This window comes from Xiphias gladius, chromosome 7 (genome assembly GCF_016859285.1).
Source record: "Xiphias gladius isolate SHS-SW01 ecotype Sanya breed wild chromosome 7, ASM1685928v1, whole genome shotgun sequence".
Classification (NCBI taxonomy): domain Eukaryota; kingdom Metazoa; phylum Chordata; class Actinopteri; order Istiophoriformes; family Xiphiidae; genus Xiphias; species Xiphias gladius.
Genome location: NC_053406.1, coordinates 25,425,831 through 25,443,991, shown reverse-complemented (window position 1 = coordinate 25,443,991; position 18,161 = coordinate 25,425,831). Strand labels below are relative to the sequence as shown.

The following is an 18,161-nucleotide window of genomic DNA, read 5'->3' as shown; positions in this document are numbered from 1 at the left end:
GAGCACACCGAGACCATCCAGGATGTCACTCAGCAATTTACTTTGGTCTGGAAAAAAATAAAACAGACCGACAATTTAAATTGAAATTCTCATATCCTGGAAGATTAGGCTTTACATGTTTCTCTTAAAACAATACTCACATGCCCTTATGTACCGTAAAAGAGGAAAGTCTGTAGATTCTGTCCCTTAAACTGAAATCACATTATGAAGGGATCCCTTCACTTCTGGTATGGACAGACGGAACCATTACAGCACCCAGTAAATTTTTTTGTTTTTGATCTATAGATATATCTAGATATCTATAGAAGAAGATAGAAGAAGTGGCTGATAAAGAAATCCTACCAGTGTCTGGAAAAGGCTGGGCTGAAGGACAGCACAGAAGCACTAATCATGGCAGCTCAAGAACAGGCACTGAGTACAAGATCAATAGAGGCGGGGATCCACCACACCAGACAGGACCCCAGGTGAAGGCTGAGCAGAGATGCTCCTGAGACAGTTCAGCACATAGCAGCAGGGTGTAAGATGCAGGTAGGAACAGCGTACACGGAACGCCATAACCAAGTGGCTGGCACAGTGTACAGGAACATCTGCACTGAGTATGGGTTGGAGGTCCCAAGGTCACAATGGAAGACACCTCCTAAGGTGGTTGAGAATGACCAAGCCAAGATCCTGTGGGACTGTGAGAATTTTATTTTTTTATATATAGAGATATATATAGAGATATATAGGCATGTGAGTATTGATTACTCACATGATTTCCCGTCTTAATCTTACTGATTAAGTAAGATTTCTGATTTGAGAACCTATCTTACAATGTTAGGATTAAACGAATACTGTGCTATACCTTTATGACAGATGACAGATGATCTGGGTATTATGAACTGGCAGCTTCAATTTGCAAAAGGCCCGTAAAACCCTTGGTAGAAGGCTTGCAGATCTTTTTTTTTTTGGTTGTGTTTTCTGAGGAAACAGCTTCATTGAAAAAAAAAAAAAAAAAAAGGAGAGAGCAGTAAAAGACGAGGATGACAAACATGAGGAAATACTACAAGGCGTAGTTTTTTTTTTAATTTATGTTTGTCCAATACAAAGATATATTACTAAACTACAACATGCACACCAAAATGGACATAGACAACTTATGCTACAGTATCAGGATGGAATTAGCCTGGTCAATTGACTACAACTTTGATGGTAAAAGAAAACTAACTGATGTGAACATTAAAGTGCATTTCAAGTGTTCATTATTTCAGATGGATAAAATCCAGACACTATAAAATCACACAGAACAGGTTGTGTTTGGCAAGTGACATTTGGTTTTCCGTTGAAATTAATCATGCCCTCAATCACCACAACTAAACTCTTATTAACCTTCCTTTTCCTTTTCTTCAGTCCCTGTACTCCAACCCCTTTAAACCCTTTTTTAATCACTGCTGTGGAGGCGTGGTAACATGTTGCACTACGTACATGTAGACACCGGGGGGCGGCACTATAAAAAGGAGGACAGCCCAGGTCCTGAGGTGAACACAGTGCTCCTCTGAAGTGAACACATTGCTCTTTAAGGCGGACCAAAACGCAGCAAAGTTACTACTTTCACACAGGAAATCTGTTTAAATAAGAAACACGTTCCAGTTAACCGTTTGAAATGCTCAGCGTAGGTCCCCGTTAGACCTCTTTTTGAGGAAGTGATCTACAGTTGTAACAGGTTCATTTGTCATTTCACTGCAGCTGTGATCATTCAGGCTTGTGAAGCGGTGCAAAAAGCAAGCCAAGGCCAGTCCACCGACCCAGCCCGAGGATTATAAATATGACTGGATGGTCTGGTAAATAGTCTGGGAGGTGTTTTGGCCACAATGTGCATGTGTGAAATATAAGAAGAAGGAATTGAACAATACACCCAAATAAAAACAAATGCAGTCAAATGTTACAAGATTTTCAGAAAGTTGAAATGGCAAGTGCATCCACATATCGTGTTTAGCACCAAGTTTTAGTTTCAGCACAATTATATGAAGACAGTATTTGTCAATCCTGAACTAGCAACCCAAACCTAAGGCACAAAAAGCAACGTGAGGAGAATACACGCAAAAAAATAAAATAAAAAAATAAGCAACCATGTGCCAGGAGCTTTGGTTCGAGCCCTTCATGTGAGATCCTGAGGCTGAAAACACACATGCGGAGCCTGTCTGGTCAACACGCCACAGTTACATCAGTGTTTAGGAGGAAAAGGATCTTCTATGCCTTTTGGCCCAGGCGGGTTGCCGTAGTAAAGTTAGGACAGTCCTTTTCTATGTACAGACAGTGACGTTATTACCACTCCCAAACTGTTTGGCGGTCCTCTCAGAAAAGGCTGAATCTCAAAACTCTCACCTCAATTCCTTATTATTAGTATGCAATCTTGTCTGGATGGTTTTTTTTTTGGTTTTTTTTTTTACAAGGAGACTAGAGAGCACAAAATGAAAAAATTAAGAGAAGAATTCAGATTCAGCCTGCCAGACTGGGTGTTTTAATCACTGGTTCAAAAGGCCGAGGGATCGCCAGAGGTAGAGCTTGTTTCTCTTCTCTGCCTCCCCGCAGCTCAGCCTTTGTTGATGGTGTTGTATGAGGGCTGTGATCCCGGCTCCAGGGGCTTACTGGCAGCTTTTTCTGTAAGGTAAGGGGGCGCCTGGTCGTCATGTTTGTTCTGTATGATGGGCTCCCTGTCGTCGTCCTGGTCGGACTCCTCACAACGCGGCAGCTGCAGGAAGGTGGTCAATCCGTGCAGGTCAGCCATTTTGTGGAAGGTGCGCAGCAGGAGGTACATCATCATCAGACCCACAAACAGGTAGACTGGAGGGAGGGGCAGAGAGAAATGAGTCACAGGAGGTCATTTATTCAACAGAATAATGTGATGATCTATTTGCAAAAGAAAGTCATTACCTGAAGCTGATTTTTCACTATTTCTCAATATTGGATGAATCGGAAGGTTTGGATAAAAACACAAGGAATGATTCTCCTCAAATGGAATAACACTGCTCCACTATCCCATTAAAGTGGCTGGAGGATGTCATGCTGCACCTCAAACTCAAACAGCCAAAGAATACTACTCTTGCCTCAACCAGGATCCAGCAACCTTTGCTCTATTTTCAAAATTGGCCATGGATGTGTACGCTTCTGTCCCCCTTTGACACTATGTATGTATGGAATGGCCGCTTGGCTGGAGTCGGCAATGTTGGAAAATACAATAGAAATATTAGAATAAAAAAAAAAAAAAAAAGCTTAAACAACTGGAAATGCAAGTTTGAAATTTGGAGAAAAATACAGATCTAATGTATTTTTCTCTAACAACAAAGTTCTCTCTCCGTTTTTCATCTGCCAAACAGTTTTATTTCCTGGTGTATTGTACGCACTACAGACACACAGAACTTCTAGCATGGCTATAAACACCAGCCGCAAATCATTCATTTGCCCATCTCCACTGGGTGTGATTACAGGTGCTTTCCATTTGGCCGTGCTGGTGCTCTGCTTGTTATGTAGAGGCAAGGACAGGGAAAGCCGCTTAAATGGAGTGCAGGCATAATGCTGAGTCTCTACCAGCTGAAGATCAAATAGCAGCAGTTTGCAGAGAGTCTGAGACCAATGTTTGCTGAATCTTTTTTTATAGCTTTTAATTGCTGGCAGACTTCTTCCACAAAGAGCCAGAGGATACATGCGTTTAGTCTACACTGGTAATGCCGCCGTTGGTGTTCTGTTAACGCGCCACACATTTTGAGTAGCATGTAGAAATGGAGTAAAAACCATGCACAATCGGCTCAAAGCGGCACCGTGCTGGTCAGGTTTTGGAGCGCGCGCACAGATCACACCGAGCACGTGGGTGAAACTTTCAACCAGAGGAGTTCAGTGAAACAAATCTTTTCAGCTTGGTGTTAGGTTACTTTTAATTTGACTTAAACAGATTTATTACATAAAGCGATGATAATGATAAAAAACAAAAGCAAATGTGAAATAATATTATTTATAAATGGTTGTTTCATCGTAGAGAAAAGATGTTATCACGTCAAACTCTGACATAAATCTTTACGAGTTCATTGTCAGTTGTTATTAACAGTCTCCTCCATCACGACTGCTATAGAGGAAACAAACCTCTGGAGTTAATGCCAAGTTCTTACATACAGTGGGTCGTGAGCAGAAAACTACTTCAGTAAATCCATTTCACCAAAAAGGAGGACAAGAGGCAGAGATCAAAACAAAATCTGCTCAAGATTTGTTATTTCTGCTCTGATTCTTGTGTTTGCCTTAAAGAAAAGCCATGTGGCTTTTCTTGTGTCACATGAATGCAGTAAACTGCCCCGCTTAACCACAGAGTTCAGGTCCTGGACAATAGTCTCTCGCTGCTCAAGTAGGCCAGCTCTTCAAGAAAAACAGTGTAGGATTACAGAGGCCTCGGCTCCAGAACTGTAGTGTTACTGTGGGAAGTGTACAGCAAGTGGTGCAGAGGAAATCCTGGGGCGCACAGGACAGCACCTGCTGGTTACACGCTGTAGCACCAAGCAGCTGTATGTCTTTATAGCTACAGGTTTCAGGAAGCCACATGTAGGACTAATTAATGCAAGCTGCCTGGAATTAGATTTAAATAACAACAGATAAAAGATAATCACTACTCATATCCCCTTTAATTAACTACAGTACTTGAAGCAAACAGTTTGAACTTGCCTACTTTTAATCTTACACGTTATACTGCTGTTATTTTTTCCACCTGTGAAAAGCACATGATAAACTCCGCACTGGGTGAGTTGAGGGACTTTGACTGTCTAAACTCCAAGCTACCGTCCCAAAAATATTTGCTCTTCTCCAGTCCCTAGAAACGCTGTGCTGTCACGGAAAAGCCTTGTAGCTGCAGTTAGTGGCTTTCTTACGTGAACTTTGCACGGTCAATCATATATTGAGAGAGTTTCAACATGTTTGGGGCCTTTGTGTTGCATAACTTCAAATTGAGAATACAATTTATATGAAGGTAATGTATAGATTAGTGTATCGTATAAGAGTTTAACTGCAAAACAAGATTTGAAACCTCAAGTTCCCCCTTTAACAAAAGGATGGCTGGTGATAAACTACCAGAAAAATTTGCATTTATGGAATAAATTTCATCCATCGTTTCAGGCTGCCATTAATAATATTACGGGATAAATTCTCCAGTTATCTCAGGAACCTTGACAGAAAATTGCAGAAATATTTCTTTTGCTGAGGAGACAACAGATTTCACGCAGCTGATTGTGATGGATGAGACAGCAGGGGATGTGTTGTTATTTACAGCATATTTACGTGTGATCAGTTTTAGCACACTGCACTTCAGCTGGTGAAACAGTGGTTTCAGGAGACGCCACATCATCAGGAGGTGAGAGCAACAGGCCACATCCTGCAGTCGGTCTCTAATCCTCCTCAGAACCTGCAGGGACGATTTGGGTTAATCTGACCCGACCTACATCGTTATTATATAATACGGCCCGCGCGACGAGAAAAACAACACGGCTGCTCCCAGTGAACTAATGGGCCTCTTGCAAACTGAAGTCTAGGGATTAGCCGAGGGCAGGACACAGAGGAAAACAGCGACTCGCAGCAATGTCCACCCGGGTGCCTCTGGCCATCAAATCAAAGATGGAATCCTCCCAATTTAAGTCAATAAAAGTCTGTATCTAATCAGCCGAAAGATGCTTTGGGAGACAGCGTCATGTCCTAAACCTACAGAAATCCAAGGTTCATCATCAACAGCTTTTTTTTTTTCTTCCTTCCTTTTTAAAACGGTAAAAAAGCATTTTAGGGTAGAATTAGTGGATCTTTAGTCAAAGATGTGAAATGCAGCAAATTCACAAATTTTTTTTCAGTCCTGATCACAGCAGATCACTTCACTTGAGAGCTCTCTGACTTAAACCACAGTGGACCACCCCCCCCCCCCCCCCCAAAAAAAAAATCCAAAACAAAACCATAAACCAAAAAAAAAAAAAAAAATTATGGCTACTTTTTGACATAAAAATCATTCCAACCTGATTCAGTTACAGAGAAAACACCCACACGGAAAGAGAAAAACAAGAGCACAACTATGAAAATAACCTCTGTCATGTGACAGTGATATCTTGATCTTAAGAACAAAGACCCTCTGGGATACAGTGCAAGGTTTTATGAAGAAGCACATTTAGGGTTAACATACAACTCGTATTTTTGGGAATGGTCTCAACACTAATGAATGATATTTTCCTGTCCACCCTGTTAAGATGACACACTCGAGGAACTTGTTTGCACGTCTGAAAGAGTCTTTGCACAAATGCAGGTGCAATGTTCTTTTAAATAATACCACCATAGCTTAATTCTGGCGCTTATGTTACAGTTTTATAAACGACATGCTGCTGAAAACAGATATCATAAATTGCCAGTTCCATACTTGCCAAAAAATGATACAGCACTTTAAACATTTTACGGTCGACTCTGGCTACTAACACCTTACCAGCAGAAAGCAGATATCACTTTGCATTTCTACATTTGGCTTTGCAGTTGGGATGGAGTGAAGTGAATTAACATCATGAATCACTGAGTGAAAGAGATGAAAGGTGACTCCCAAGATGTTGTTGCCAAAATTAGAGCAAAAATCAGCTTCTAATATGGATAACAATTGAGATGTTTCGGTTCGGACCCAAAGTGGTGGACTGACCAACTGACAGACCGTCATTGCGAGAGCTGTGGCACTAGCATGACTAAAAACTATTATACAAAAAACAGCCTCTAGGGGTATTTTTGCTCTGTAATTTAAGCCATTGTCTGATTCCCACACACCGAACTTCGTACCACAGTCGGGGTGCTGGGTGTCTCGAGCTCAATCAATCAAGCCGCTACTGATTCCTAGAAAATTTTTCGTTCCGTTGGTGAAATTCCATGCAACCTCGGATTAATTCACAGTAAGCGACACAGAAGACTGAACTTCAATTCTCAGGGTGTTAACAGAAAAAGTCGGAGGGCAGTTTAATTTATGAGGAACCGAGAGCAGCACGAGGTGCTACCTCTCACATCAGAGGTGAGATAGAAGACGGCATGCATGGCTGCAAAGGTCAGCTTCTCCCTTCCTAGCAGCAAGACAGAACAAGCTTCCCGGAAACACTCGCCTTTTTATACTTTTCTCTTATATACACCCAGGAAATTAATTTAGAACAAGAAAAAAAAGAAAGAAAAGAAATTCTCTAGAATAAAGAAGATGAGGAGGAGTTTCTGCGACAGAGACATATGAATCTGTTGGGGATGCTGGTGTGATTCTCCGGCACCTCTGGCTCTGTGCCCTTTGCACGCTGTCGGGTCAGATAATATAAAGGGATACGCTGTTGGACCTGCTCGCCTCTGCAGCTCAGCAGGCATGTAGCAGCTGTGTGTGACCCCGCACTGGACAAAACCAGACCAGACTCAATGTGTTTCATGTGACTCCGTGTAGCTTTCATTTGAACATACCCACAAGTGCAGTGGATTTTTTACTTACATTCTTAGTGATCATTGCAGTGACATAACAGGCAAGCATGCTGTGTTTGTGGGAACGTGTATAATAAAGGAGGATTAATGTGATCCTTTTCATACTGGTGAACTGTCTGAATAAATGCGATTCCTCCAAGATGAAGATCAGGCTGTTTCCATCAGCTTTCCATAATCCTTTCTCTATATCGATGTGGCATTGGCAACATTCAGCCACATTTTTTAATTTCCATGCAGAAAAGTTAATGTTGCACCAGCAAAAGGTGCAGTTTATTGCTTATCTTCATGTTAGTCTTAAATTACAGAGGCTTCAGTTTAGTTAAAAGTTTGGTCAAGTTAAAATCACATTAGCTCCTGAGTTTTAGCTTAGCTGGATATTTAAACTACTATTTAAATGTTCCCTGTGGAGTTTTCTTGTAGACAGACAAAAAAAAAAAAGTTATGTTTACATTCAGTGTTACTCACCAAAATGCACTGCGTGTATCCTGGTCTAAAAGAGGTGGTGTATACGCTTCCTAGCTCACAAAACTTTTGCAAAGCTGATTTTTAAGCATTTCTCATCCCGCATTTTTTTACATTCATGCTGCTTCCAATCTTTTTCTTCCCTGTCTCTGTCTGCGCATTGCTGTGTTTCTTGTTATGTTACCACCGGCAGATCAACGGAATAATGTGAAACCATTGGCAGAACCGTGTATCTAGTTACCTGCGTTTGCATGTGCACAAGACGACACTCGTGACAAAGTCCTCCGTAGCGCTACCAGAGGTCGAAAAACTCAATGGGGTTACATCCTGACAAAGCACTGTCAACTAAGTTTGTACTGAAACATAATTGGGAAGGCAGTGAAAGTGAGTGATATTAAGCCTGGAGCCTGTAATTTTCAACATGTCTATGATAAATTCCAAGTGGGACTGAGACTCTGTACTAATCCGTCTACATTAACTAGAACTGCAGGTGTGCATTTGAAGCTAATTTGTTAGACCTGGCAGCAAGCTCAGTAAACCGGTACTGATATGAACAGCACTGCATCATGGGTCCACGATGAGACAACACCTTCTTGTCAAACATGTACTGCTAATGACCAAGCCTTTAAATAGTGACTGGAGAGACATTCAGCCTTAACTTTGAATGAGTTAGACACTTGAGAAGCAAATATGAGAAGACAAAGACAAAAAAAGTAATAAAAGCAAAGCAGAAAAATCAGTGTTTGCCTTAAAAATTACACATGATACTTGTTTGATCAGAAAAACGACTGGCTGCAGTTGCTTAATGTTGCTTAATGTGGAAATGCTTAATGTTTCAAGTACATAAAAAGACACACAAAATATTAGCCATTTCTTCTCTTACCCTGCCAGTTTCAATGGAATTCAGTGTGAAAGAAAGAAAAATTATGACTTTAACAACATGGATGTTCTGGGCTTTAGTCTGATGTTACTGTACTTAGCCGTAATTGGTAGAAGTCGGCTGCACTTAGGTTTGGTGACTCAAAGAATTCATTTGTGATCAATGAGGGACATAACAACAAATGCACTCACCCATGACAGAGACCTGATACAACTGCCTGTACTTCTGCCCAGGCTGTGTCCCTGGAACGAAATCCCCTAGTCCGATGGTGCACAGTGAGATGAAACAGAAGTAGATGCCATCCAAGAACGACCAGGACACCTCCACCAAGCTGAACACTGCGGCCGGAGCCACGAAAAAGCACAGCACCACCAGAACCAGCAGCAACAGGAAGTGGACAGCGGTGGCCGGCCGGGGCTCCATGCCTGAACGCTGCAGGAGGCTGACTGGAGCAAAGACCAGAGGGTACATGAGCCTCTGGACGCAGGCGGTGAGCACCAGCATGGTGAAGGGGACTCCTATCAGGGCGTAGAGGATGGAGAAGGCCTTCCCAGTGTCAGACAGAGGAGTGGTGTGGCCATAGCCTGGAGATAAAGGAAGAGGAGGAGGAGGGAGACAGCAGAGGAAGAGGGGAGACACAATAGAAGAGATGATTTGCATTTGTATTTTTACTGCAGTGCATTTTCTACCTAAGTGTTGTTCGTCTCAGTGGCTTTTTATTTATTTTTAAAACAACATATATATATATATATATATATATATATATATATATATATTTTGCTTTCATGCTCGAGAGCTGAAGACAATTTTCCACTCTGGTGAACAATAAAGTTGTGTGCCATTCTATATCAACATAGCAACTGTGAAACAATTTTAACAGTCTCCATCGATCAGACGGTTCAGGTAGCCTGTATGAAACCTGACAGGCAAAACTCAGAGCAAAAGAGGGACTGTTTCTTTTGTAGAAAGCAGCTCCTTTGAAAACTATCGCCCGCGTTCTCTGTGCATTATCCGGCACAACAAAGACATTGTATGGAAAAACACACTGCTCCTGAATTAAATGTAATTTTTCAATTCCGTTCATCTCCATTGTACTGGGTGGGTGGTAGAAATATCACACACACACACACACACACACACACACACACACACACACACCTCAAAACCTGAATGAAAAGCAAAACTATTAGCTGACTAGAAATCATGAGAGGGAAGTGAGAAAATATGTCTCGTCATTCACTGTGTGCACGCTGTGATAGTTGTAGACAATTTAAAGGCGTGTATCTAAAAGCTTTAAGCATTTGTGTTGTAGCACTGAACACACTTTTAGTCATTTGTTTAAAATGATTACACTCCCTCTTTCGGACGAAGCCTAGGCTCTTGCTCCCACGTGGTTTGGAAGCACTTATTGTAAGTCGCTTTAGACAAGAGCACTTGCCAAACGTACGTAATGTATCTACATGTTCATCAGCTCAGAGTTTCCCCTCATCTGATTCATGGTGACTGCACGGTAAGAGACTTTAGGTGAAACGTTTCCTCAAGAAGTTTACACAACTCAAGAGTCGGATCGTAACGATCCCTCAGCTTGATCAAGAGTACATGGTCCTACACCGCAGAATCAGCAGGTAAAGCTACAAAAAGGGGAGCTGTGGCAATAACAGGGAAGTAATGCTGAAGGGCATAAAGCCCAGGCTCATAGCACAAACTGCTCACTGAGTGTCTGTCCAACCTGCCTACGGGGAAGCATGATCTGAAGCAACTGTAACCGATTTAACTGAAATGAGCCTTTTGACGGGGCCGGATCTCAGCTCTGTCTCCCCTGTCACATTAAGGAAAAGGGATTTGTGGTACCAACACATCATAGGAACATCTGAAGGGGCATCTAGCATCTGGCTGCTTTTACCCAATCTATTGTTATTGCATAAGATCACAAACCAGGCTACTGCACAGTAACCTGAAAACAGCTTCAATTACACAAAATCATCTTTTTACTGCACACAAACAGACAGTGCTGTTCTTTCCACCTGTGTTTGTCTTGAAGCAAAAGTCTCTAACAGCAGCGCGTCTCAGAAAGTCACAGGTGTTCAGGAATTATGTCCAATTATGCTGTTACAACATGTATTCCCAGGCACTGCAATCAAGTCAAATGTAATCTGAAACTATTTAACAAAACGGAAAAATATTCTAGATGGAAAACAGGAATTTTACACTCTGAACCTGTGTGTCTCATCCATTTCTGATTGAACAAAAGTTACTTAACATTATTATATCCTCAGTAGAATGAAGCTCTGGGAATCACTGGCTAGATTTAGACGATGTGTTTAAATGTCAATTGGGCCAGAGAAGAGAGGGACTTCATGAGAACAGTACAAAGCCTCCTTTGTGAGGTCAGCCTGCAGGTTTTTATCCATCATTAATAATGTTCACGAGCAGATCCAAAACACAAACATTGTTAGCTGGATGTAACGTGACGACTTGTCTGCAAATCTTTAACTACAAAAAACGTGGCATGGGTGAAGAATTGTGCAAAGTGTTTTTGTGGACAGTGACTAACCAGCCATCTGAGGTATGAACCTGACAGTACTATCAGACTGCTGCTGTGGACCTTGACTCTCAAGTCTGCTGAGATAGCACCGTCCTCCTCTTGCGCCGGGACGAAGCGAGAACATGCTTCAAAAATATACTGAAATGCAGCACAGCCTGAGCCTTCATCTCTCTTCCAACTCCAAATAAATGACGTGACTTTCACCGCAGGAAGATTGGGACATTGATGCCCTCTAACAATCAGTCAAACTGCTACTTTCCGGGGTTTTACAGACTGCGGTGTTCGGCGTAAGTCCTCTGTCAAAACAAGCGCAGGCTCAGCTCGACTACAGCTAAACTGGATGTACAATGAAGTTACTGTGAAGTCTATCCAGAACGAGTGATTCAGAGGAACACCATATAATGATAACTGACACATTCACTTCTCTCATTGGCCTGTGGTTTGGCTTTGAATGGATTTTTCTGTTCGTGATTTCATCAATTTCCAAGCAAATCTATTTGTGGCAGTAGAAATGTTATCATTTCCAATTTACTTTCACTTATAATTCTCACTAATTAATTGCCTGTACACATTCAACACAAAATTAACTTTTTATTCTCATGTTTTTGTGTCTTGCTTGGCAACTGTATACTTCCGCAGCTCCCCTTTAATGAGACACTGGGTTGAATCGAAGTTTCCATCTGGAGGCTAACTTGGAGAAATGTAATCTGCTTGGATGCAGATGAGACAAATTAAATTGTTTTTCTTGTGTTCATTAGTTAAGACACTTTTGTGGAGATGCATGGTGATTAGATTCTCTGCTACGTCTTTACAGATAATAGTCCTCGCACTGTATGTCTTTAAAACCACCCACGGAATAAGCCACACAGGCCTACCTTAAAAGTAGATCCTGTAGACTGTAGACAATTACACACACTGTCTTTACACTGAGCGTAAGTCTAGCTATGTTCCTGCACAATAAAAAGACCACAGGGCACTTTAAATGCACAATGAAAATATTAATACGGTTTTCCTACATCAGAAAGCATTGGCAGAGCACGAGTCAACGGGCCCCTGGGCATGTGTCTTTTTTTGTGGTTTTTCTTGCGTATCTTTGCAGTCATCGGATTAATTGTCCAACGGCGAATGGTAACAGTTACTTCAAACGGAGGTTTGATCCGAGGGGACCCCTGACCCATGTTAGAAAGTAACTCGGGCTGGAGGCAAACCTGAATGCCACGGCAGGCGTTGTGTAGTGTCCCACATCTGGTGGCTCTGTAGCTAACTTATTCCAAGTGAGATGACATGAGGAACTTGTATTTTAAACACCTGCAACATCAATTACTCATTAGTACTCTCCATTACATCCAGTCAGTGTCGTCAGTCACGAGCTACTGTAGCTCGTCAGCAGCAGCCATTCGGTTTCAGTGGGGAATGACAGGAAAACATTTCATACTGTGCTGTGCAAATCTTTAATGAATGAAACTAAGAACAATTCAGAATGTCGAGCAAAGAGGGGGGGTTTCCATCAGTCTGGAAACCCCCCCCTCCACCCACCCACCTCTCGTCAGCTGTTCAGCTCCGAAGTGTTCAGCGGTCAAACTGACAAGACCTTTTTGTTTACGTCCTGGGTCTTAAATTTCAAAGTTTTGGACACCATTCCTGTGGGTCATGGTAGCATTTTAGTCCCCAAACATCATTGCTCTGAACTGGGGGTCAGTGACATCCCCAGTTCAACAGGGAAGGAATCGGGTTGTAAACACACTCACGGTTTTACCAAAGAAATGAAAACGTTGAAATTACTTCCCAATCTGTCCACTGCAGACTTCCATAATCTGATTTTGCAGAACAACTTTGTGGTCCCACTAATGTACTGTACCCACTGTAGTTCTGCACACACAGTTATTCTGTTCAATTAGGGAGTGTGACTGATATTTTGGTTGAGTTCACTTCTGGTTTCACTTCCAGATAAAAAGGTTAAGATAATAGACTGGTGGTTCATTTACAACCTGCATCATCACCTGACAGCTTGTGTCCTCTGTCTCGTTGGCCGGGACTGACAACCATCAAGCTAAAAAACCACCACTGAAAAGGTTGAAAAGCTCTGGAGTAAACATATGAAAACATTTAAGGAAGTGTCACGTAAGGAAACACATGCAGTATTGTGAAAGAAATTCATGCATCACATATAGCAAACAAAACTTCCCCTGTGCACAAAGGTGACTCCTGTTCTACTTCAAGCATGAATTTGCATTTCCTCAGTGGCCATGTGATTGTCTGGTTGGCAGCAGCGTGCCTGTGAATGTGACCGTTTTCAAAGTAGTTTACTTAGATAGCAGGGCCGCTTGCAGAAAGAGCCTCTAGGGAAGTTTCACTGTTTGATGTTACTGTGATGAGGCTGCAGACGCTTGGTGCCGAATGCTGCTAGCTTTAACACTGGCAGTGCACATCAAGACCGTCGTAAATCTCACGAGGTAAGTCCAAGTCAAGTCTCAAAACTTCAGAAGCTATGTGCAAGTCACGTCTTTCTGCCGACCATTAAAATGACAGCATTTCAGACAAAGACGAGGCCCAATACACGTTCATTTCTTATGACTCAATAATCATATATTAAACAAGTTCAGGCACATATTTTATTTTTTCCCCCCTCATCTTCTTTTATGTGCCTGTGAGTTCCCTCTTGACGTAAACGTAATTTGCTTCATGGTTTGAAATTCTTTTTTCCTCCAGTCACAAATGCATGGACATGCTTTTTGTAACCATGATTTAGTGATAAGTTAATACAAAATTTTCTTAAAAGGATTCTTAAAATTCTTGAAATTTTATACAAATGTATATCATTCTTACACCGAATGTCTGTTTCCCCTCTACCAGACAAATTATGGATCCAAAACAAACGGGTTTCTATGTTTTTCAATTATTTTTTCCTCGAATGCCTTTAACAGAAGGCCAAACTAAAACATGTGACTAAATAAAACACGGATGGATGGACACAACAAAACAAAACAAAAAAGAAAACTTGAATGTTTTGCTGTTGTTGAGAGGTTTAGTTACTTCCTGTCTGGCTTGTTTTTCTAGACAACTCAGTGCCGTGTTATGTTTTTTTCGTGGAACTGAGGTCGATTCTGTGGCTGAGATCCCTTTAAACTTTAATCACAGTTGTGAAATGAAATGAGAAATTGAAAAACATCGTCTCGTTTCTTCCCCGATGAGCCGTTACTGTTTCAAACACGCTGCGCCAGTGGTCCCTGCATGCATCACTCTTTGCCTCGACATCGTGTTTCAACAGGAAATACAACCAGTTAGGGACACGGGATACCATCTCACTGTGACTGGCTACATGGCAAGATGGCAGATGAAGCCACGCATGCAGTTTGTCGTAACATCGACTGAACAATTAGAACAACTATACATGAAGCGACTTCCTCAGGATGATTAAAAAATATGAGGAGTTATGTTGCCAATCAGATATGGATAATATCTGGACAAATTCACTTCTATTTTATGTGAGAACAGTCCTGTTGGTCACTTAAATCATAGAATTTTCACAAAAAACAGGCAGAAACACTAAAATTCTTTGTTGAAAAAATAAACTTCATCTTATGACTGTGCCACTGACCCTCAGGCCTTGCTATCCAAGTTGTCAAGATATCACATCTAACATCAATGAGCACAAATCACATGGTAGGCCTGGTTGGTGGTGCTATGCACCTTACTGATGTAGTCAACGCCAGCGCAACTTAAAAGGGCACTCCGGAGATTTTGTACTGCACTTTCGTAAAGTTGAGGGGCTTGAGAGAAACAGATTTTTCAAAAATAATGTAGACATCCGGATCTCAGGACTGGATCCCACATTTCCCTTCATGCAACTTGACAGCGCCTTTTATTGGATTCTCCCTGCCTGGTAAACACCGTTATCTTTCAAACCGCACTGCCCTGTCTGCAACACCAGCTCTCCGTTATAAGTTTTAAAACTCCTCGAACGCAAGTCGACATGACCCCCCCCCCCCCGGAGACATAATTTTTTCAGATTTTAAAAATCCCGAGTAGTAAGAAGAAGACGCTATACAACTTTTTTTATTGGCTGAGTAACACTCCTCATGATCAGTTAACTGAACTTCATATAATAAACGTAAGCTGTCCCAAATCATTTAAAAAAACAAACAATAAAACTGATACAACCAACCTAATAGTACTATTGCATCTAAGTATTAGACATTGCACATTCGACCACTGAACCAGAAGGAGAGTATTGCACATGTAAACCCTTCTACACAGTGCTCTGTAACAATGCAAAGTTCCACCAAGGCAGCATTTAACTGCTGCTATTTCTTAAATTGAAGTGGGAACAAATTTGCTTTTGTGAAGGTTCAGTCTAAATTGCTGGGCGGAGGGTAAGTGCTCATAGTCGGAGTGAGCACAGCAGGAGCATCATTCACTACCTGCCGCTCTAGGCACAGATTTTTCATACCGAAGAGGACAGCGTTCGTTCATCCCTTCCGTAGGAGGTCTGCATAAGATGAATGAGCTTAGGCTCTAATTGCACTGCCAGGTTACCCGTGCCATGCCTGATTAAACTCTCTAAAGCTGACTGATGTGATCTTGTACAGTATGTCATTTTCTTCTCAGGTCTAAGGCTCATCTAACGAACCAAACGAGAAACTAACACCCCCTTCATCCACTTACCCAGATGATGTGGGTAAAATGTGCCTTCGAGGGTGTGGGTGTGCAGGTGAGTGAATGGGCTGGAGACGCCCCAACGCCGCCGCCGCTGAAACTCCCTGTAGAAGACCCGGCTGGTCCCGCAAAAACATCTGCGAGGCTGCACCCTTTACGTCAGGTTTCTACATTTTATACAGTGGCTCTTCAGACCAAGGTACATAAAAGATAACTGAAAGAGACCTGACAGTATTCTGGTAACTGTCAGTAAACTCACACATTCAACATTCTTTCCCTTTTTCTACTGTCATCAACAACCTTGTCTCATAATTTCACAATAAGAGCCCCTGACCCTCCTGGACATGAACTGTGATAAAGAGAATCCGTTTGTTTATTTATTTATTTGTTTGTTTGTTTGTACACACACTCTCACACACACACACACACACACACACAGCTCAACCTTCCGTTTTTGATTGTGGAGTCTATTGACATTTGGGGATGTTTTTTAAGAAAATGAACCGGAACTGATCTTTCCCTTCATCACCACGCACTGGTGAAACGTACTTTTCCCCGGGCTGTACCGGTTTGTCTTCCTTAACTGACTTAAGCTGAAAGTTGCACAGCTGCAACTTGTCTGTAACATCCATGACACGTGGCATAATAAAAACCATAAAATTATCTCCAGCAGTTGACTCCTGCGGTGTTTTAATCTCCCCTTCAAGACAGGAACAGTAAATAAAAATAAAGCCTCTCCATCGGACCGGTGGTGTTTTTGTTTGGTTCGGCTCTGGTCATAGTTTGTGGCGTTATATGACTGTCAGGGGGGGAGGCTGTTGACATTTTGAGGATATTTTTCTGACGCTTAGATATTTTGCGTCATGCGTAAAATAAAAATAAAAAACAAATGTAAAATGAAAAATAAAACAGCCACCAGGTGACTCTTCTCTCTAGAAACTTTCTTTGCGCCTTGGTCTGAACTCACCGACAGTGGTGACCAGAGTGTTGGCGAAGAACATGGAGGATGCCAGGTCCCAGTTGGAAGTGACGGAGGAGTTCCTGAGGACGGAGACGCCGTACTTGTTGGCCGTCAAAACCTTGACCAGAAAGTGCTCGAGGGACGCGGCGTTGACGCAGCTCTGGTTCAGAAACTCCTGCTTCAGAGCCTCCATGTCCTGTCGCAGCTTGTCCTCCACCGGCCGCTCGATGCTGGAGAAAACCAGGGCCCCGAACAGCAGGTAGATGATATAAAACAGTATGAAACCTGTAAGCAGCAGCCACGACTTGCCTACAGAATGCATGTCTGGTTTCTCTCCTGGACAAACATCAGTGAGGCTGCCGACCGGTGATTCCCTCTCCGCGCCCGTGGCCGCTCTCCGTCCTTTTCTGTGTGGGAACTTTTTTAGGGGCTGTCCTACTTGAACTTGAACCCCTCCCTGTCGCCGCATCCTCCTCCCACAGTGGGAGCAGGAGGGGGGGTGTTCGGCTTAGTCCTGTAAGTGCGTCCTGGTCCCGGATCCTGGAAAAGTCTCAAGGTGCGTTTAGTTATCGAAAGTCATCAAGTTTTCACAGTTATCATAACATCCTGTCACTGAAAGACACATTTCTATTCAAAGGTCTGGAAAAGTTAGAATGGGTTTGACAGAACTTACCACTGTTTTGAAGACATTTTAATTCATCAAACGCTTTTCTATCCTATTGAAACGAAAAATAATAAAACTGGTTTCCTCAAATTGTGGGGCTCTGGATTGTTTTGTTTTGTGGGGATGGCAATGAAGAGACACACCTCTGCTCCTCTTGTGAGGCCCATTTGCAAAATAAAAGGTTTTATCAGTTAAATGAATCCTTATTTATCTTATTATCTGTTACTTTTTATTTCCATTGAGCTGTAAAACATGTTTTTAGTTACTTAACCTCGTCCAAAACTAGAACTTCTGGCTGCCATGTTTGTTTTGGTTCAATCTAAAAGAGTTACTGATTTTTCTTTGTTTTCATGCTTCAATTTTTATATAGAAGGTGTTAATAATGTATATATTTATTCTTTTATTCTTTTTAATGGTACTCATCTATACTATGCATCTGCTCTTGTACCTCTGTTGCTTCTTTTCATGAGACAGATCTTATCTGAAGCTGATCTTGTCTTATTTGTGTGTGTGT

At 42.0% G+C, this 18,161-nt stretch overlaps 1 protein-coding gene across 1 annotated transcript; it reads right to left on the bottom strand.

The window, feature by feature from the left end:
- Positions 1-1,043: 1,043 nt before the first annotated feature.
- On the bottom strand, positions 1,044-17,416 carry kcnk6 (potassium channel, subfamily K, member 6). Its single transcript, XM_040131582.1, has 3 exons — positions 16,990-17,416; positions 9,013-9,405; positions 1,044-2,823 (listed from the first exon to the last, which is right to left on the bottom strand). The coding sequence occupies exons 1-3, from the start codon at positions 17,303-17,305 to the stop codon at positions 2,573-2,575; spliced, it is 960 nt and encodes a 319-aa protein (XP_039987516.1). The 5' UTR covers positions 17,306-17,416; the 3' UTR covers positions 1,044-2,572.
- Between the last annotated feature and the right edge of the window lie 745 nt (positions 17,417-18,161).

Coding starts and splice junctions, on each gene's coding strand:
- kcnk6 (XM_040131582.1), bottom strand. CDS start 17,305: ATGCATTCTGTAGGCAAGTCGTGGCTGCTGCTTACAGGTTTCATACTG. Junction 9,406..16,989: donor CACTCTGGTCACCACTGTCG/GTGAGTTCAGAC, acceptor CTTTATCTCCAG/GCTATGGCCACACCACTCCT. Junction 2,824..9,012: donor GTATCAGGTCTCTGTCATGG/GTGAGTGCATTT, acceptor CCCTCCCTCCAG/TCTACCTGTTTGTGGGTCTG.